The sequence below is a fragment of the Ascaphus truei genome, chromosome 12, assembly GCF_040206685.1.
Source record: "Ascaphus truei isolate aAscTru1 chromosome 12, aAscTru1.hap1, whole genome shotgun sequence".
NCBI lineage: Eukaryota > Metazoa > Chordata > Amphibia > Anura > Ascaphidae > Ascaphus > Ascaphus truei.
This window is the reverse complement of record NC_134494.1, coordinates 22570071-22592504: the sequence shown is the minus strand read 5'-3', so window position 1 is coordinate 22592504 and position 22434 is coordinate 22570071. Positions and strand designations below refer to the sequence as shown.

The 22434-nt window shown below is 46.6% G+C and overlaps 1 protein-coding gene across 1 annotated transcript in view; it reads right to left on the bottom strand.

The window, feature by feature from the left end:
- Positions 1–12557: 12557 nt before the first annotated feature.
- The window catches only part of DDB1 (damage specific DNA binding protein 1), a 40974-nt gene continuing 31097 nt past the window's right edge, over positions 12558–22434 (bottom strand). The window contains exons 19-26 of the mRNA XM_075566990.1: positions 20613–20777; positions 20265–20359; positions 19999–20169; positions 18672–18781; positions 18197–18366; positions 17594–17696; positions 15281–15404; positions 12558–13249 (exon numbers count right to left, since the gene is read on the bottom strand). Of these exons, the coding sequence (XP_075423105.1) occupies positions 13166–13249; positions 15281–15404; positions 17594–17696; positions 18197–18366; positions 18672–18781; positions 19999–20169; positions 20265–20359; positions 20613–20777 (1022 nt within the window). The 3' untranslated portion in view covers positions 12558–13165. The remainder of the gene's footprint in view (positions 13250–15280; positions 15405–17593; positions 17697–18196; positions 18367–18671; positions 18782–19998; positions 20170–20264; positions 20360–20612; positions 20778–22434) is intronic.

Sequence of the window (22434 nt, the reverse complement as noted above, 5' to 3'; positions counted from 1 at the left end):
GTTAGTATGAATGTTACACCGTATGTACGTCTTACAGCGCATGTATGAATGATACAGCGTATGTACGTCTTACAGCGCATGTTAGTATGAATGTTACAGCGTATGTATGTCTTACAGCGCATGTTAGTATAAATGTTACAGAATATGTACGTCTTACAGCGCATGTTAGTATGAATGTTACAGCGCATGTTAGTATGAATGTTACAGCGCATGTTAGTATGAATGTTACAGCGCATGTTAGTATGAATGTTACAGCGTATGTACGTCTTACAGCGCATGTTAGTATGAATGTTACAGCGTATGATGTTAGTATGAATGTTACAGCGTATGTACGTCTTACAGCGCATGTTAGTATGAATGTTACATCATATGTACGTCTTACAGCGCATGTTAGTATGAATGTTACAGCGTGTGCACGTCTTACAGCGCATGTTAGTATGAATGGTACAGAGTATGTACGTCTTACAGTGCATGTTAATATGAATGTTACAGCGCATGTTGGTATGAATGTTACAGCGTATGTACGTCTTACAGCGCATGTTAGTATGAATGTTACAGCGTATGTACGTCTCACAGCGCATGTTAGTATGAATATTACAGCGTATGTACGTCTTACAGCACGTTAGTATGAATATTACAGCGTATGTACGTCTTACAGCGCATGTTACTATGAATGTTACAGCGTATGTACGTCTTACAGCGCTTGTTAGTATGAATGTTACATCGTATGTACGTCTTACAGCGCATGTTAGTATGAATGTCACAGCGTATGTACGTCTTACAGCGCATTTTAGTATGAATGTTACAGCGTATGTACGTCTTATAGCGCATGCTAGTATGAATATTACAGCGTATGTACATCTTACAGCGCATGTTAGTATGAATGTTACAGGATGTGTTCGTCTTACAGCGCATGTTAGTATGAATGTTACAGAGTATGTACGTCTTACAGCGCATGTTAGTATGAATGTTACAGCGTATGTACGTCTTACAGCGTATGTTAGTATGAATGTTACAGCGCATGTTAGTATGAATGTTACAGCGCATGTTAGTATGAATGTTACATCATATGTACGTCTTACAGCGCATGTTAGTATGAATGTTACAGCGCATGTTAATATGAATGTTACAGCGCATGTTAGTATGAATGTTACATCGTATGTACGTCTTACAGCGCATGTTAGTATGAATGTTACATCGTATGTACGTCTTACAGCGCATGTTAGTATGAATGTTACATCGTATGTACGTCTCTTACAGCGCATGTTAGTATGAATGTTACATCGTATGTACGTCTTACAGCGCATGTTAGTATGAATGTTACAGAGTATGTACGTCTTACAGCGCATGTTAGTATGAATGTTACATCGTATGTACGTCTTACAGCGCATGTTAGTATGAATGTTACAGAGTATGTACGTCTTACAGCGCATGTTAGTATGAATGTTACAGCGTATGTACGTCTTACAGCGCATGTTAGTATGAATGTTACAGCGTATGTACGTCTTACAGCGCATGTTAGTATGAATGTTACAGCGTATGTACATCTTACAGCGCATGTTAGTATGAATGTTACAGAGTATATACGTCTTACAGCGCATGTTAGTATGAATGGTAGAGTATGTACGAGTTACAGCGCATGTTAGTATTAATGTTACAGAGTATGTACGTCTTACAGCGCATGTTAGTATGAATGTTACAGCGTATGTACGTCTTACAGCACGTTAGTATGAATGTTACACCGTATGTACGTCTTACAGCGCATGTTAGTATGAATGTTACACCGTATGTACGTCTTACAGCGCATGTATGAATGATACAGCGTATGTACGTCTTACAGCGCATGTTAGTATGAATGTTACATCGTATGTACGTCTTACAGCGCATGTTAGTATGAATGTTACAGAGTATGTACGTCTTACAGCGCATGTTAGTATGAATGTTACAGCGTATGTACGTCTTACAGCGCATGTTAGTATGAATGTTACAGCGGATGTACGTCTTACAGCGCATGTTAGTATGAATGTTACAGCGTATGTACGTCTTACAGCGCATGTTAGTATGAATGTTACAGCGTATGTACGTCTTACAGCGCATGTTAGTATGAATGTTACATCGTATGTACGTCTCTTACAGCGCATGTTAGTATGAATGTTACAGCGTATGTACGTCTTACAGCACATGTTAGTATGAATGTTACACCGTATGTACGTCTTACAGCGCATGTATGAATGATACAGCGTATGTACGTCTTACAGCGCATGTTAGTATGAATGTTACAGCGTATGTACATCTTACAGCGCATGTTAGTATGAATGTTACAGCGTATGTACATCTTACAGCGCATGTTAGTATGAATGTTACAGCGCATGTTAGTATGAATGTTACAGCGCATGTTAGTATGAATGTTACAGCGCATGTTAGTATGAATGTTAAAGCGCATGTTAGTATGAATGTTACAGCGCATGTTAGTATGAATGTTACAGCGTATGTACATCTTACAGCGCATGTTAGTATGAATGTTGCAGCGTATGTACGTCTTACAGCGCATGTTAGTATGAATGTTACAGCGTATGTACGTCTTACAGCGCATGTTAGTATGAATGTTAAAGCGCATGTTAGTATGAATGTTACAGCGCATGTTAGTATGAATGTTACAGCGTATGTACGTCTTACAGCGCATGTTAGTATGAATGTTACAGCGTATGTACGTCTTACAGCGCATGTTAGTATGAATGTTACAGCGTATGTACGTCTTACAGCGCATATTAGTATGAATGTTACAGCGTATGTACGTCTTACATCACGTTAGTATGAATGTTACAGCGTATGTATGTCTTACAGCGCACGTTAGTATGAATGTTACATCGTATGTACGTCTTACAGCGCATGTTAGTATGAATGTTACATCGTATGTACGTCTTACAGCGCATGTTAGTATGAATGTTACATCGTATGTACGTCTTACAGCGCATGTTAGTATGAATGTTACAGCGTATGTACGTCTTACAGCGCATGTTAGTATGAATGTTACATCGTATGTACGTCTTACAGCGCACGTTAGTATGAATGTTACATCGTATGTACGTCTTACAGCGCATGTTAGTATGAATGTTACAGCGTATGTACGTCTTACAGCGCATGTTAGTATGAATGTTACAGCGTATGTACGTCTTACAGCGCATGTTAGTATGAATGTTACAGAGTATATACGTCTTACAGCGCATGTTAGTATGAATGTTACAGCGTATGTACGTCTTACAGCGCATGTTAGTATGAATGTTACAGCGTATGTACGTCTTACATCACGTTAGTATGAATGTTACAGCGTATGTATGTCTTATAGCGCATGTTAGTATGAATGTTACAGCGTATGTACGTCTTACAGCGCATGTTAGTATGAATGTTACAGCGTATGTACGTCTTACAGCGCATGTTAGTATGAATGTTACAGAGTATATACGTCTTACAGCGCATGTTAGTATAAATGTTACAGCGTATGTACGTCTTACAGCGCATGTTAGTATGAATGTTACAGCGTATGTACGTCTTACAGCGCATGTTAGTATGAATGTTACAGGGTATATACGTCTTACAGCGCATGTTAGTATGAATGTTACAGCGTATTTACGTCTTACAGCGCATGTTAGTATGAATGTTACAGCGTATGTACGTCTTACAGCGCATGTTAGTATGAATGTTACAGAGTATGTACGTCTTACAGCGCATGTTAGTATGAATGTTACAGAGTATGTACGTCTTACAGCGCATGTTAGTATGAATGGTACAGAGTATGTACGTCTTACAGCGCATGTTAGTATTAATGTTACAGAGTATGTACGTCTTACAGCGCATGTTAGTATGAATGTTACAGCGTATATACGTCTTACAGCGCATGTTAGTATGAATGTTGCAGCGTATGTACGTCTTACAGCGCATGTTAGTATGAATGTTACAGTGTATGTACGTCTTACAGCGCATGTTAGTATTAATGTTACAGCGTATGTACGTCTCTTACAGCACATGTTAGTATTAATGTTACAGCGTATGTACGTCTTACAGCGCATGTTAGTATGAATGTTACAGCGTATGTACATCTTACAGCGCATGTTAGTATGAATGTTACAGCGTATGTACATCTTACAGCGCATGTTAGTATTAATGTTACAGCGTATGTACGTCTTACAGCGCATGTTAGTATGAATGTTACAGAGCATGTTAGTATGAATGTTACACCGTATGTACATCTTACAGCGCATGTTGGTATGAATTTTACAGCGTATGTACGTCTTACAGCGCATGTTAGTATGAATGTTACAGAGTATATACGTCTTACAGCGCATGTTAGTATGAATGTTACAGAGTATATACGTCTTACAGCGCATGTTAGTATGAATGTTACAGAGTATATACGTCTTACAGCGCATGTTAGTATGAATGTTACAGAGTATGTACGTCTTACAGCGCATGTTAGTATGAATGTTACAGCGTATGTACGTCTTACAGCGCATGTTAGTATGAATGTTACAGCGTATGTACGTCTTACAGCGCATGTTAGTATGAATGTTACAGCGTATGTACATCCTTCAGCGCATGTTAGTATGAATGTTACAGAGTATGTACGTCTTACAGCGCATGTTAGTATGAATGGTAGAGTATGTACGTCTTACAGCGCATGTTAGTATGAATGTTACAGCGTATGTACGTCTTACAGCACATGTTAGTATGAATGGTAGAGTATGTACATCTTACAGCGCATGTATGAATGATACAGCGTATGTACGTCTTGCAGCGCATGTTACTATGAATATTACAGCGTATGTATGTCTTACAGCGCATGTTAGTATAAATGTTACAGAATATGTACGTCTTACAGCGCATGTTAGTATGAATGTTACAGCGCATGTTAGTATGAATGTTACAGCGCATGTTAATATGAATGTTACAGCGTATGTACGTCCTACAGCGCATGTTAGTATGAATGTTACAGCGTATGTACGTCTTACAGCGCATGTTAGTATGAATGTTACAGCGTATGTACGTCTTACAGCGCATGTTAGTATGAATGTTACAGAGTATATACGTCTTACAGCGCATGTTAGTATGAATGTTACAGAGTATATACGTCTTACAGCGCATGTTAGTATGAATGTTACAGCGTATATACGTCTTACAGCGCATGTTAGTATGAATGTTACAGCGTATGTACGTCTTACAGCGCATGTTAGTATGAATGTTACAGAGTATGTACGTCTTACAGCGCATGTTAGTATTAATGTTACAGAGTATGTACGTCTTACAGCGCATGTTAGTATGAATGTTGCAGCGTATGTACGTCTTACAGCGCATGTTAGTATGAATGTTACAGTGTATGTACGTCTTACAGCGCATGTTAGTATGAATGTTACAGTGTATGTACGTCTTACAGCGCATGTTAGTATGAATGTTACAGCGTATGTACATCTTACAGCGCATGTTAGTTTTGAATTTTACAGCGTATGTACGTCTTACAGCGCATGTTAGTATGAATGTTACAGCGTATGTACGTCTTACAGCGCATGTTAGTATGAATGTTACAGCGTATGTACGTCTTACAGCGCATGTTAGTATGAATGTTACAGCGTATGTACATCTTACAGCGCATGTTAGTATGAATGTTACAGAGTATGTACGTCTTACAGCGCATGTTAGTATGAATGGTAGAGTATGTACGAGTTACAGCGCATGTTAGTATTAATGTTACAGCGTATGTACGTCTTACAGCGCATGTTAGTATGAATGTTACATCATATGTACGTCTTACAGCGCATGTTAGTATGAATGTTACAGCGTGTGCACGTCTTACAGCGCATGTTAGTATGAATGGTACAGAGTATGTACGTCTTACAGTGCATGTTAGTATGAATGTTACAGCGCATGTTAGTATGAATGTTACAGCGTATGTACGTCTTACAGCGCATGTTAGTATGAATGTTACAGCGTATGTACGTCTCACAGCGCATGTTAGTATGAATATTACAGCGTATGTACGTCTTACAGCACGTTAGTATGAATATTACAGCGTATGTACGTCTTACAGCGCATGTTACTATGAATGTTACAGCGTATGTACGTCTTACAGCGCTTGTTAGTATGAATGTTACATCGTATGTACGTCTTACAGCGCATTTTAGTATGAATGTTACAGCGTATGTACGTCTTATAGCGCATGCTAGTATGAATATTACAGCGTATGTACATCTTACAGCGCATGTTAGTATGATTGTTACAGGATGTGTTCGTCTTACAGCGCATGTTAGTATGAATGTTACAGAGTATGTACGTCTTACAGCGCATGTTAGTATGAATGTTACAGCGTATGTACGTCGTACAGCGCATGTTAGTATGAATGTTACAGCGTATGTACGTCTTACAGCGTATGTTAGTATGAATGTTACAGCGCATGTTAGTATGAATGTTACAGCGCATGTTAGTATGAATGTTACATCATATGTACGTCTTACAGCGCATGTTAGTATGAATGTTACAGCGCATGTTAATATGAATGTTTCAGCGCATGTTAGTATGAATGTTACATCGTATGTACGTCTTACAGCGCATGTTAGTATGAATGTTACATCGTATGTACGTCTTACAGCGCATGTTAGTATGAATGTTACAGAGTATGTACGTCTTACAGCGCATGTTAGTATGAATGTTACAGCGTATGTACGTCTTACAGCGCATGTTAGTATGAATGTTACAGCGGATGTACGTCTTACAGCGTATGTACGTCTTACAGCGCATGTTAGTATGAATGTTACAGCGTATGTACGTCTTACAGCGCATGTTAGTATGAATGTTACATCGTATGTACGTCTCTTACAGCGCATGTTAGTATGAATGTTACATCGTATGTACGTCTTACAGCGCATGTTAGTATGAATGTTACAGAGTATGTACGTCTTACAGCGCATGTTAGTATGAATGTTACATCGTATGTACGTCTTACAGCGCATGTTAGTATGAATGTTACAGAGTATGTACGTCTTACAGCGCATGTTAGTATGAATGTTACAGCGTATGTACGTCTTACAGCGCATGTTAGTATGAATGTTACAGCGTATGTACGTCTTACAGCGCATGTTAGTATGAATGTTACAGCGTATGTACATCTTACAGCGCATGTTAGTATGAATGTTACAGAGTATATACGTCTTACAGCGCATGTTAGTATGAATGGTAGAGTATGTACGAGTTACAGCGCATGTTAGTATTAATGTTACAGAGTATGTACGTCTTACAGCGCATGTTAGTATGAATGTTACAGCGTATGTACGTCTTACAGCATATGTTAGTATGAATGTTACACCGTATGTACGTCTTACAGCGCATGTTAGTATGAATGTTACACCGTATGTACGTCTTACAGCGCATGTATGAATGATACAGCGTATGTACGTCTTACAGCGCATGTTAGTATGAATGTTACATCGTATGTACGTCTTACAGCGCATGTTAGTATGAATGTTACAGAGTATGTACGTCTTACAGCGCATGTTAGTATGAATGTTACAGCGTATGTACGTCTTACAGCGCATGTTAGTATGAATGTTACAGCGGATGTACGTCTTACAGCGCATGTTAGTATGAATGTTACAGCGTATGTACGTCTTACAGCGCATGTTAGTATGAATGTTACAGCGTATGTACGTCTTACAGCGCATGTTAGTATGAATGTTACATCGTATGTACGTCTCTTACAGCGCATGTTAGTATGAATGTTACAGCGTATGTACGTCTTACAGCACATGTTAGTATGAATGTTACACCGTATGTACGTCTTACAGCGCATGTATGAATGATACAGCGTATGTACGTCTTACAGCGCATGTTAGTATGAATGTTACAGCGTATGTACGTCTTACATCACGTTAGTATGAATGTTACAGCGTATGTATGTCTTACAGCGCATGTTAGTATGAATTTTACAGCGTATGTACGTCTTACAGCGCACGTTAGTATGAATGTTACATCGTATGTACGTCTTACAGCGCACGTTAGTATGAATGTTACATCGTATGTACGTCTTACAGCGCACGTTAGTATGAATGTTACAGCGTATGTACGTCTTACAGCGCATGTTAGTATGAATGTTACATCGTATGTACGTCTTACAGCACACGTTAGTATGAATGTTACATCGTATGTACGTCTTACAGCGCATGTTAGTATGAATGTTACAGGGTATGTACGTCTTACAGCGCATGTTAGTATGAATGTTACATCGTATGTACGTCTTACAGCGCATGTTAGTATGAATGTTACATCGTATGTATGTCTTACAGCGCATGTTAGTATGAATGTTACATCGTATGTACGTCTTACAGCGCACGTTAGTATGAATGTTACATCGTATGTACGTCTTACAGCGCATGTTAGTATGAATGTTACATCGTATGTACGTCTTACAGCGCACGTTAGTATGAATGTTACATCGTATGTACGTCTTACAGCGCATGTTAGTATGAATGTTACATCGTATGTACGTCTTACAGCGCATGTTAGTATGAATGTTACATCGTATGTACGTCTTACAGCGCATGTTAGTATGAATGTTACAGCGCATGTTAGTATGAATGTTACAGCGTATTTACGTCTTACAGCGCACGTTAGTATGAATGTTACATCGTATGTACGTCTTACAGCGCATGTTAGTATGAATGTTACAGTGTATGTACGTCTTACAGCGCACGTTAGTATGAATGTTACAGCGTATGTACGTCTTACAGCGCATGTTAGTATGAATGTTACATCGTATGTACGTCTTACAGCGCATGTTAGTATGAATGTTACATCGTATGTACGTCTTACAGCGCATGTTAGTATGAATGTTACATCGTATGTATGTCTTACAGCGCATGTTAGTATGAATGTTACATCGTATGTATGTCTTACAGCGCATGTATGAATGTTACAGCGTATGTACGTCTTACAGCGCATGTTAGTATGAATGTTACATCGTATGTACGTCTTACAGCGCATGTTAGTATGAATGTTACATCGTATGTACGTCTTACAGCGCATGTTAGTATGAATGTTACATCGTATGTACGTCTTACAGCGCATGTTAGTATGAATGTTACAGTGTATGTACGTCTTACAGCGCACGTTAGTATGAATGTTACAGCGTATGTACGTCTTACAGCGCATGTTAGTATGAATGTTACATCGTATGTACGTCTTACAGCGCATATTAGTATGAATGTTACATCGTATGTACGTCTTACAGCGCATGTTAGTATGAATGTTACATCGTATGTATGTCTTACAGCGCATGTTAGTATGAATGTTACATCGTATGTATGTCTTACAGCGCATGTATGAATGTTACAGCGTATGTACGTCTTACAGCGCATGTTAGTATGAATGTTACAGCGCATGTTAGTATGAATGTTACAGCGTATGTACGTCTTACAGCGCATGTTAGTATGAATGTTACATCGTATGTACGTCTTACAGCGCATGTTAGTATGAATGTTACATCGTATGTACGTCTTACAGCGCATGTTAGTATGAATGTTACAGAGTATATACGTCTTACAGCGTATGTTAGTATGAATGTTACATCGTATGTATGTCTTACAGCGTATGTTAGTATGAATGTTACATCGTATGTATGTCTTACAGCGCATGTTAGTATGAATGTTACATCGTATGTACGTCTTACAGCGCATGTTAGTATGAATGTTACAGAGTATGTACGTCTTACAGCGCATGTTAGTATGAATGTTACAGCGTATGTACGTCTTACAGCGCATGTTAGTATGAATGTTACAGAGTATGTACGTCTTACAGCGCATGTTAGTATGAATGTTACAGCGTATGTACGTCTTACAGCGCATGTTAGTATGAATGTTACAGAGTATATACGTCTTACAGCGCATGTTAGTATGAATGTTACAGCGTATGTACGTCTTAAAGCGCACGTTAGTATGAATGTTACATCGTATGTACGTCTTACAGCGCACGTTAGTATGAATGTTACATCGTATGTACGTCTTACAGCGCATGTTAGTATGAATGTTACATCGTATGTATGTCTTACAGCGCATGTTAGTATGAATGTTACATCGTATGTATGTCTTACAGCGCATGTTAGTATGAATGTTACATCGTATGTATGTCTTACAGCGCATGTTAGTATGAATGTTACAGCGTATGTACGTCTTACAGCGCACGTTAGTATGAATGTTACATCGTATGTACGTCTTACAGCGCATGTTAGTATGAATGTTACAGCGTATGTACGTCTTTCAGCGCATGTTAGTATGAATGTTACAGCGTATGTTAGTATGAATGTTACAGCGTATGTACGTCTTACAGCGCATGTTAGTATGAATGTTACATCGTATGTACGTCTTACAGCGCATGTTAGTATGAATGTTACATCGTATGTATGTCTTACAGCGCATGTTAGTATGAATGTTACATCGTATGTATGTCTTACAGCGCATGTTAGTATGAATGTTACAGCGTATGTACGTCTTACAGCGCACGTTAGTATGAATGTTACATCGTATGTACGTCTTACAGCGCATGTTAGTATGAATGTTACAGCGTATGTTAGTATGAATGTTACAGCGTATGTACGTCTTACAGCGCATGTTAGTATGAATGTTACATCGTATGTACGTCTTACAGCGCATGTTAGTATGAATGTTACATCGTATGTATGTCTTACAGCGCATGTTAGTATGAATGTTACAGTGTATGTACGTCTTACAGCGCATGTTAGTATGAATGTTACAGCGTATATACGTCTTACAGCGCATGTTAGTATGAATGTTACAGCGTATGTACGTCTTACAGCGCACGTTAGCATGCATGTCTTTGGCTGGGCCATGCTGCTGCAAACCGCGCGGAGGCGTGCGGTGCGACACAGGTCACGTGAGCAGTTCGCCCAATGAGGGCGAACCAGCTCTGTGATGTCACTGACACGCCCCTAGACACGCCCAACAGCGACGCTTCTATCATGGCCAAAAAACGCACCCGCTTCACGTGGGTGACGTCACGGCCGCGCATGGCTCCGCACGGGCAAAGGCACCATGGACCTGGCCTTACACTGCATGTCAGCATGCTTCTACATTACTGCTGGCAGCACTATCATACACCCAGTATGACAAGACGTTGCCCAGGGGTCACTTACAAAATTCTCCTCTTTTAAGGCCCCTCCATACATCTCAGCCCTAATTTCTTGCTATACACCGACTCGACTCGCGTTCTGCTCGAAGATATCTTCTGACTGCACCTTTTTTATCTAAAGCCGTCTCCCATATAAAACCTCTCTCAGACAGCGTCCACGCAGGCTAAGACCGCACAGAGGCGTTGCGTGCGCGCGATCACACTACCGTAAGGCATTGATCGCACCCATAGACCGCGCAACAGGAGGGGGCACGCGGTGCGTGAGGAATCCGTTCAATCTGATTCCTCAGCGCGACAGACAGGTCACGTGAGCGGTTCGCCCAATGAGTACTAGCTCCATGTCACAGACGCCCCTAGACACGCCCCCACGGTGCGTCTACCTTGGTCACAAAACGCTCCTGCTTAACGCGGGTGACGTCACTCATGCCTCCGCGAAGTCTTCTGCGAAGTCTTCTGCTGCATGGACGCAGCCTCACTCACTGCCCCGCACCTCTGGAATGCTCTTCGCCTCCATATCTGACTGGCATCATCTCTCTCCATCTTTAAGGCCCATCCTAAAACACACCTCTTTAACGAGGCATATGGGTAGCTCCGCTGACCGATACTAAACACCTCATATGCACGGACTTGAGCCACTTTGCAGATGCATTTACCGGATCACCTTCCTACTGGCTCTGTACGTTCTTCCTACTTACCACTTAGATTGTAAGGTCTCCGGGGCGGGAACTCCCTTTCCTATTGTTACTGTCATGTCTGAAGCGCTTATTACCATTATGTTATATTATTACGTCACGTGTTCGTATGTCTTACAGCGCATGTTACATTGCATGTTCACATGTACATCTTCCCGGGCAGGTGCTGTTCACAATTTATTACAAATACACCAGATACAAATACACCGGTGCAGACAGAACACACACACCATGACACTGCAGTTCTTGAGGCCATTGTAGTGATATAAATGTGTATTTACATGGATGACAGAGACCTCTCATTCCGGGACTCTGGATTATGTAACGCTGTAGCACAGTTCCGCACGGAGCACTGGCATTGTAATACACTCTTGTACATGGAGTGGTAATACCTGCGTGTGTACGGCGCCTGCTTGCACTGTAGCATGTGATCAGTGCCTTATAGAAGATTTAAATAAATCTGTTTCCGGTTTATTGGGGGCAGATCCACCCGTGCAAGACCTGGGTGGGAGACCGTTGCGCTCTGCACCAGGAGTGTGCGGGCCTCCTGCTCTGCGTGTGCCGTACTGATCCCTAAACACACTGCTCCATCGCTGCACCTGCGTCCTAGTCCCACCTCACTTTATTCCAGCACTGACACGCACACACAGCTCCTCACAATAATGGATATACTTAATCGGCTTTGGAGAAAGTTTCAATTCCAGTCCAATTTATTTTCTAAAATCTCAGAAAATAACCTCCCCCATTCCCTTTTGCAAAGGGTAGACTGGGGAGGGGGGGGGGAGAGCTCTGTAGCATCAGAGCAAAGACTATTGTTGTCACACACCCCTTTTCCTGCAGACTATGATGTCACAAACCCCATTTCCTGCAGACTATGCCGTCACACATCCCATTTCCTGCAGACTATGATGTCACACACCACACTTCCTCCGGAGTCCTTAAGGGAACCACTTCACCATGTTTATATAACAAAATAAAACAGTATGAGTACAGGGCGACAACAACAAGAATGGCAGGGTTGTGGAGAGGGGGAGGGGCAAACTCCTGCACACCGACCCACTCGGCTTTTTGCCACCAGAGACGCCTGTGATGCATTGGCGCTGGTAGCCAACGGGTTCAGTGGCAGAAGCACGGCAGCGTGAGGTACACACTTCCCTGGCACTGACAGGGTTCATTACAAGCAGGTTTCACTGTCCATTAGGCCCGGGGAAGGCTCCTTCCCGCAGTGCTGGGAGGGTATCGGGGGGAAGAATATGTTGGGGGGGGAGGGGGGGGAGAGACCACAAAAATCAGTGAATCCTCGTCAACTCTTCCACTATTTTTATCAGGTCGTCAATGGTGGTCTCTCTCTTCATCCCACTGCCGTCATCAATCTGAAAGACAGGGAGGTGATATACAGTAACATGCACTGGTTGAAAGGTGGGTGGAAGGTGCGGTTTGTGTGGGCACAGTACTTAGGGAAGATGGGACACTGCATGAGATGGACGTACTGAAAGGAGACCCCTGTGGTTGGGGAAGGGCTATGGGGACACCCTGTGTGGTTGGGGAAGGGCTAGGGGGACACCCTGTGTGGTTGGGGATATAAATTATGCACTTCTTTTTACCAGCCTCAGTATGTCTCTAACTCTATTCATATATCTCCATGTCTCCTTCCTTCACCACTTCTCTGTTCACATGAACTCCTTTCTTACCTGGATCCTCTGACACCACACAGCTATATCCCCTGCACTACAAAACACCCGTACAAATCATCCTCACACATCCTCTTTCTATCCATGCTTCTCCTCCTTGCTTCTGGGGATATCTCTCCCGATCCTGGTCCCTGCCTTATTCCTACATGCTCTCGTCCTTGCCTGGCAGTTACTCCTTCTGGTGTCAACCCCTCCAACCTCATACCCATCCCCTGCCACCCTCCCTCCTCTCTCCCTTCCTCCTGTGCACTTTGGAATGCTCGCTCCCTTTCCAACAAGACTTATTTCTCTCTCACTCCCTGCTTCTCTTTGCTATAACTGAGACCTGGCTCACTCAGTCTGACTCTGCTCTGGAAGCTGCCCTCTCATGGTGGCCTTTCCTTCTCCCACACCCTAATGGCAGGGGTGGAGGCGTGGGGCTCCTGCTCTCCTCTCTCTGCCGTTACCGAACCCTTCCTATTCCTCCATCTCTTGCTTTTCTCTCCTTTGAGGCTCACACTGTCCAGATCTTCTCTCTTCTCCCTGTCCATGTGGCGGTTATCTATCGTCCACCTACCTCTACTCATCCCCCTTCTGCCTTTCTCTCTCACTTTGAATCCTGGCTCTCTTTCTTTCTCTCCTCAGACTCCCCTGTTCTTCTCCTTGGGGACTTCAATTGCCACATTGATGACCCCTCTCTCCCTTGGGCTTCCCGCTTTCTTTCTCTAACCTCTTCTTTTGGCCTTCAACAGTGGACTGCAGCCTGCACCCACAAGGATGGCCACTACTTAGACCTGGTTTTCACTAAAAACTTCTCTCTCTCCGATTTCTCCATTTCCCCTTTTCTTCTCTCTGACCATCACCTCATCTCATTCTCTCTATCTAGCTTCTCCCCTTCTCCACCTCCATCTAACCCCCCAGTCCTGCAGAAACCTGCGCTCTATTCACTTTTCTGACTGAGTCCACTTTACGCTCCTCCCTCTCCTCTCTCAGCTCTGCTACGGATCCCGACAACCTGGTCAGGAACTACAACTCTGCCTTGTCCTCGCTCTTCTAACCCTAGACCCTGGCTAAATTCCCATACGCGCATGCTGCGTTCCTCCACTCGTTGCTCTGAATGCCTCTGGAGGAAATCTCATACTCTTGCAGACTTTTAAAGCTTTACACTCTTCTGCCCCTCCTTACATCTCAGCCCTAATTTCTCGTTATGCACCATCCAGACTCTTGCGTTCTTCTCAAGGATGTCTTCTTTCTACCCCCTTTGTATCTAAAGCCCTCTCCCGCCTTAAACCTTTTTCACTGACTGCCCCACACCTCTGGAATGCCCTTCCCCTCAGTACCCGACTAGCACCCTCTCTATCCACCTTTAAGACCCACCTTAAGACACACTTGCTGAAAGAAGCACATGAATAGCACTGTGGATATTCTGAACACATGATACATAAAGCTTGGCCCCCTGCAGACGCACTTACCAGAACTCCCTCCTACTGTCTCTGTACGTTCTCCCTACCTACCAATTAGACTGTAAGCTCCTCGGAGCAGGGACTCCTCTTCCTTAATGTTACTTTAATGTCTGAAGCACTTATTCCCATGATCTGTTATTTATATTATCTGTTATTTGATTACCATGTGTATTACTACTGTGAAGCGCTATGTACATTAATGGCGCTATATAAATAAAGACATACAATACAATAAAGCGGGAGACAGCGAAGGCGACCCCTTTCTTCTCACCTGTAGATTCGCTACCACCTCCTGCATCTTTGGCCGGCTAATGTCCAGAAAGCTCTCGATCAGATCCCCGTCTATAAATCCAGTGGCCGACTCAGTCTTTCGCTCTGTTTGAAATGACCTCCAGGTGACACACGCAGAGAGGGTCAAGGAAATGTAGACAACGCTAACCCAAACTGAAGGGGATGAAGGAGTTACATAGTGGAGGGAAAAAAGGCTGCATGGACGGAAGGCTGCATGGACGGAGGGACGGAAGGCTCATGGGACGGAGGGCTCCAGGGACGGGACAGACAGAAGGCTCATGGGACGGGACGGACGGAATGCTCCAGGGAGGGACGGACGGCTGCAGGGACGGAAGGCTGGAGGGACGGAAGGCTGCAGGGACGGAGGGACGGAAGGCTGCAGGGACGGAGGGACGGAAGGCTGGAGGGACAGAGGGACGGAAGGCTGGAGGGACGGAAGGCTGCAGGGACGGAAGGCTGCAGGGACAGAGGGACGGAAGGCTGGAGGGACAGAGGGTCGGAGGGACGGAAGGCTGCAGGGACGGAGGGCTGCAGGAACGGAAGGATGGAAGGCTGCAGGGACGGAAGGCTGCAGGGACAGAGGGACGGAGGGACGGAAGGCTGCAGGGACAGAGGGACGGAAGGCTGCAGGGACAGAGGGACGGAAGGCTGCAGGGACAGAGGGACGGAAGGCTGCAGGGACAGAGGGACGGAGGGACGGAAGGCTGCAGGGACAGAGGGACGGAAGGCTGCAGGGACAGAGGGACGGAAGGCTGCAGGGACAGAGGGACGGAAGGCTGCAGGGACAGAGGGACGGAGGGCTGCAGGGACAGAGGGACGGAAGGCTGGAGGGACGGAGGGACGGAAGGCTGCAGGGACAGAGGGACGGAAGGCTGCAGGGACAGAGGGACGGAAGGCTGCAGGGACAGAGGGACAGAAGGCTGCAGGGACGGAGGGACGGAAGGCTGCAGGGACAGAGGGACGGAAGGCTGGAGGGATGGAAGGCTGGAGGGACCTCACCCCCCTCCCCCACCACAAACTCAACAATTCTCCCAAACTGAGTAACAAAAACAATCAGCCCAGAGAGCTGAATTTGTAGGAAGCAGGCTTGCCCTGATTAGATGCAGAGACCATCTTTATGACACGACAATCATTATGCAACATAGCGCCTTATAAATCAATCACCATTCTACACTGTTATCATTAAGGTTTCAGAATATCAACAAGACGTGTACGTAGGCATGTGTAGGGATGTGTGTGTGTGTGTTTTGGTAGGTATACATTTATCATTCACACACATAGGATATAAGGAATGATCTAGCTGATTAAACACACATTTAGATCAAATTCACTATAAAATAGAAGAGTACACAGAGACACTTAAATATTTGTGCGCTGCAATTGTTAATTTGAATATAAGTAACTCTGCATGGAGCCCTCAGAAGCCCCCCCGAGAAAGCGAGAAATCTCCACGAAACGCGTAGGGCGGATCAACGACGGTCTGAGTTCCCTGACGGACCATCCAGGAAGTGACATCACCTCCCGGCTGAAGTGCGCAGGACCGGAGGAAAGAGCCGGCACCAGGGAGACACGCTCGGACAGAGTGCATTGTGGGTGGCCTGTCTCCAGGGGTCTGCTGGGGCCTCACACTGGAGGCTAGAGCGGATTTGATGTGCTTTTAACTCAGGAAGCGCAAATGTGAGTGCAATCTATGTGCGGTTTGGAATAAATTGTACACACTCAGTGTTGTCTCTGTGCGGTCTTCTATTTTATAGTGAATTTGAGCATAAAGGAAGCAGGAAATGTTCATGAACAAGCAGCGCCAAGACTTCCTCTACAACACTACAATTATTCTATACAGAGACTGAACTCTGACCTGTTTGCATATGGTGTTACTTTATTTTACATATCTCTATATATACTCTCCACTCTGTTTCCTGATTACATGTGGACTTACAGTTGGAGTATTGAAATAAAAATATATATTTCAATATAGTACAGGCAATCCCCGCATTAACGTACGCAATGGGACCGGAGCATGTATGTAAAGCGAAAATGTACTTAAAGTGAAGCACGACCTTTTTTCCACTTATCGATGCATGTACTGTACTGCAATCGTCATATACGTGCATAACTGATGTAAATAACGCATTTGTAACAGGCTCTATAGTCTCCCCGCTTACGCACAGCTTCGGTACAGGTATGGAGCCGGTATTGCTGTTCAGGACGTGATGTATGTATGTATGTATGTAAGTAAGTAAATATACACACACACACAGATCTATACATAGCCAAACACTATGATAAAGGATATAAGGAGTGCTCGATTTTTCCAACACTCTTGATGACTTTGTTGAGCCTGTTCTGAACGTCCAGGAGGAGATTGTACCAGCTCTCAGAGACCGATGTCACAAGACCTGAGAGAGACAGACATCATCAGACCTGAGAGACAGAGGGATAGGCGGCCAAGTGACGGCTTCGGCACACTTGCAGGTCTTACGGCCCCAGTGTCGGCTGCTGCACGCGCGCCTGGCAGCGCGTGCAGCTGTGTGTGTGTGGGGGGGGGGGCACAGCCAGGACATCACCCGGCTGGTTCGCTCTCATTGGCTGAACCGAGGGGGGGGGGGAGAGGGGGCGTGGCCAGCGCTCCGTCGCCAGTTCTGAAGACAATTTCCTTATCTTCAGAAAATCTGGTCGTGCATCGCGGCGGCCAAGGCAGCTAGCGGGCCCGGCCCCAGTGTCGGCTACTGCACGCGCGCCTGGCAGGTTGGCGGCGCGTGAAGCTGGGCGGGGGGGGTTCACGGCCATGACATCACCTGGCTGGTTCGCCCTCATTGCCCAAGGCAGCTAGCGGGCCCGGCCCCACTGAGGGGCGGTTCTTTTTCCTGCAGCGCATGTACTGGGGACCTAGCCTTACCGATCATCCCATTGACTGTCCCAAAGAGCACGGAGCCCTGCGTTGGGGGCGACGTCTCCCCCAGATTCTGCATAACCAGTGAGCCGTGACAGAAGACATTCACAAACTCCCCCAGGTGGAAGAGGCCGACCTCCTGCAGGTGCTGCCGCTCCTCGTCTGTGGTGGCAGCACTGGAAAGGGGCGGAGAGAGGGGTGGAGGAGAGGGTGGAGAAGCACAGTTTGAACTGCACATCAGGCATCAAAGGTTTGTACCATACAGACCCCAGTCACCCTCCCTCCTCACTGGCACTGCCCACAGGTGCCCACATACCTCGGCTCTACCACCACCCTCCCCTCAGATATCTCCGTCCATACCAGAAACTCCCAGACATGAGCACTCTCCCCGCAGCCCCGTCCCATCGCCTGAAAGCCCCCTCAACTGACTTTGCCCGCCGTGGAGCCCTCCACCCACCCACCCATCGGAAGCCGCCCTCACCTGTCCTTCTGACACACAAACAGATTAAACGCGTTCTCAGCTCCCAAGAAGTTGTCGTCATCTAAAATCTCCACCGCGCTCATCCAGTTAGGGTTAAAGTCCCGCGCGATCTGCAAGGAGAGAGCGGGCTCACTACGAGAGCAGGGAGAGAGCAAGCTCATTGAGGGAGCGGGGGGAAGAGCTCATTGAGGGAGCGGGGGGAAGAGCTCACTACGAGAGCAGGGAGAGAGCAAGCTCATTGAGGGAGCGAGGGGAAGAGCTCATTGAGGGAGCGGGGGGGAGAACTCATTGAGGCAGCGGGGGGAAGAGCTCATTGAGGGAGCGGGGGGAAGAGCTCATTGAGGGAGCGGGGGGAAGAGCTCATTGAGGGAGCGGGGGGAAGAGCTCATTGAGGGAGCGGGGGGAAGAGCTCATTGAGGGAGCGGGGGGAAGAGCTCATTGAGGGAGCGGGGGGGAAGAGCTCATTGAGGGAGCGGGGGGGGAGAGCTCATTGAGGGAGCGGGGGGAAGAGCTCATTGAGGGAGCGGGGGGAAGAGCTCATTGAGGGAGCGGGGGGAAGAACTCATTGAGGGAGCGGGGGAAGAGCTCATTGAGGGAGCGAGGGGAAGAGCTCATTGAGGGAGCGGGGGGAAGAGCTCATTGAGGGAGCGGGGGGAAGAGCTCATTGAGGGAGCGAGGGGAAGAGCTCATTGAGGGAGCGAGGGGAAGAGCTCATTGAGGGAGCGGGGGGAAGAGCTCATTGAGGGAGCGGGGGGAAGAGCTCATTGAGGGAGCGGGGGGAAGAGCTCATTGAGGGAGCGGGGGGAAGAGCTCATTGAGGGAGCGGGGGGAAGAGCTCATTGAGGGAGCGGGGGGAAGAGCTCATTGAGGGAGCGGGGGGAAGAACTCATTGAGGGAGCGAGGGGAAGAGCTCATTGAGGGAGCGGGGGGAAGAGCTCATTGAGGGAGCGGGGGGAAGAACTCATTGAGGAAGCGGGGGGAAGAGCTCATTGAGGGAGCGAGGGGAAGAGCTCATTGAGGGAGCGGGGGGAAGAGCTCATTGAGGGAGCGGGGGGAAGAACTCATTGAGGGAGCGGGGGGAAGAGCTCATTGAGGGAGCGGGGGGAAGAGCTCATTGAGGGAGCGGGGGGAAGAGCTCATTGAGGGAGCGGGGGGAAGAGCTCATTGAGGGAGCGGGGGGAAGAACTCATTGAGGAAGCGGGGGAACATAGGGTTTATAAACCAGCAGTAGCAACACTATCGGACACCCCCCCCCCACCTCCACCGTCTCCCCCCCCCCACCCCTTCCTCCCTCTCAGACTCCTCTCCCCCTCTGGTTTCCCATTACCTCCTCGAAGTTGCCCTCCATGGGCTTGTAAGCCAGCAGCAGCACCGAGCGCATCAGGTCTCCCACCAAGATGAAGTCCCCCTTGGTCTTCAGATACAAAGCCATAATGTTGTTGTAGTGGTTACACTCGGTGCGCAGCTCTTTCTCTGCTGTCCACTCGTACAGACGCACCTGGGTAGGAAGGGGGGTCACACACCCAAGTCACAACCACCCTGATCCCCCACCTTCCTCCTCTACTAACCCCAGCCTGATGCCCGTTGACTCACCGTGCTGTTGATGCTGGCCAGTAGCTTCCCGTTGAACTCCACCATCGAGTACACGGCCCCCTTCACCTCCTTCTCTGCGACTGTCTGCAGTTTCCCTGCACAGAGCACACGCGTTCATCGTTAACGCACCAGCGGCACGGCCTTTCACATCACTAGTGCCAGGGTCATGACATTTAACCTTGTCCATGCTAGAAACCATTGTTGATGCAAGAATTCGTTACCCTACCAACCCTTCCACTATAACCTTTAACCCGGTCAACCTCACCCCTGCCACCAATGATACCAGGACAGACATCTTTCACTCTACCAGCGCCCAGGATCCGAATCTGTCGTCATTTGCCCCCTCACCGTCGCAGTACTGGAACACCACAATCCTCCCCTGCTTCGGCTCTGCCTCATCTGGATACACCATGGCCGTCCCCACCAGGAAGTACGTGCTCTGATCCTTCCCCAGCTTGCAGGAGACCAAGCTTAGGGCATACTCATTCTGCAGGAACTGGTGTGTGTGCAGCACTGAGGAGGAGGGAGGGGAGAAGCAGGAGGACCAAAACCGTGAGGATATGCTCATTACTGCCCCCATCATCACACAGGTGGTTACACACAGGCACAGGCGCACAGACAGAGAGAGACAGGTATGCACAGACAGACAGAGAGACAGGCACGCACAGACAGACAGAGAGACAGAGAGACAGGCACGCACAGACAGAGAGACAGGCACGCACAGACAGACAGAGAGACAGGCACGCACAGACAGACAGAGAGAGACAGGTACGCACAGACAGAGAGAGACAGGCACGCACAGACAGACAGAGAGACAGAGAGACAGACACGAACAGACAGAGAGACAGGCACGCACAGACAGAGAGACAGAGAGACAGGCACGCACAGACAGACAGAGAGACAGGCACGCACAGACAGAGACAGGCAAGCACAGACAGACAGAGAGAGACAGAGAGAGACAGGTACGCACAGACAGACAGAGAGACAGACACGCACAGGCAGACAGAGAAACAGGCACGCACAGGCAGACAGAGAAACAGGCACGCACAGACAGACAGAGAGACAGGCACGCACAGGCAGACAGAGAGACAGGCACGCACAGACAGACAGAGAGACAGGCACGCACAGACAGACAGAGAGACAGACACGCACAGGCAGACAGAGAGACAGGCACGCACAGACAGACAGACAGAGAGACAGGCACGCACAGACAGACAGACAGAGAGACAGGCACGCACAGACAGACAGACAGAGAGACAGGCACGCACAGACAGAGAGAGAGACAGGCACGCACAGACAGACAGAGAGAGAGACAGGCACGCACAGACAGACAGAGAGAGAGACAGGCACGCACAGACAGACAGAGAGAGAGACAGGCACGCACAGACAGACAGAGAGAGAGACAGGCACGCACAGACAGACAGAGAGAGAGACAGGCACGCACAGACAGACAGAGAGAGAGACAGGCACGCACAGACAGACAGAGAGAGAGACAGGCACGCACAGACAGACAGAGAGAGAGACAGGCACGCACAGACAGACAGAGAGAGAGACAGGCACGCACAGACAGACAGAGAGAGAGACAGGCACGCACAGACAGACAGAGAGAGAGACAGGCACGCACAGACAGACAGAGAGAGAGACAGGCACGCACAGACAGACAGAGACAGGCACGCACAGACAGACAGAGACAGGCACGCACAGACAGACAGAGACAGGCACGTACAGACAGACAGGCAAGCACAGACAGACACACACAACAGAGACACACACACACACAGAGACACACACACACAGAGACACACACACACAGAGACACACACACACAGAGACACACACACACAGAGACACACACACACAGAGACACACACACACAGAGACACACACACACAGAGACACACACACACAGAGACACACACACACACACACACAGAGACACACACACACACACACACAGAGACACACACACACAGAGACACACACACACAGAGACACACACACACAGAGACACACACACAGAGACACACACACAGAGACACACACACACAGAGACACACACACACACAGAGACACACACACACAGAGACACACACACACACAGAGACACACACACAGAGACACACACACACACAGAGACACACACACAGAGACACACACACACACACACACA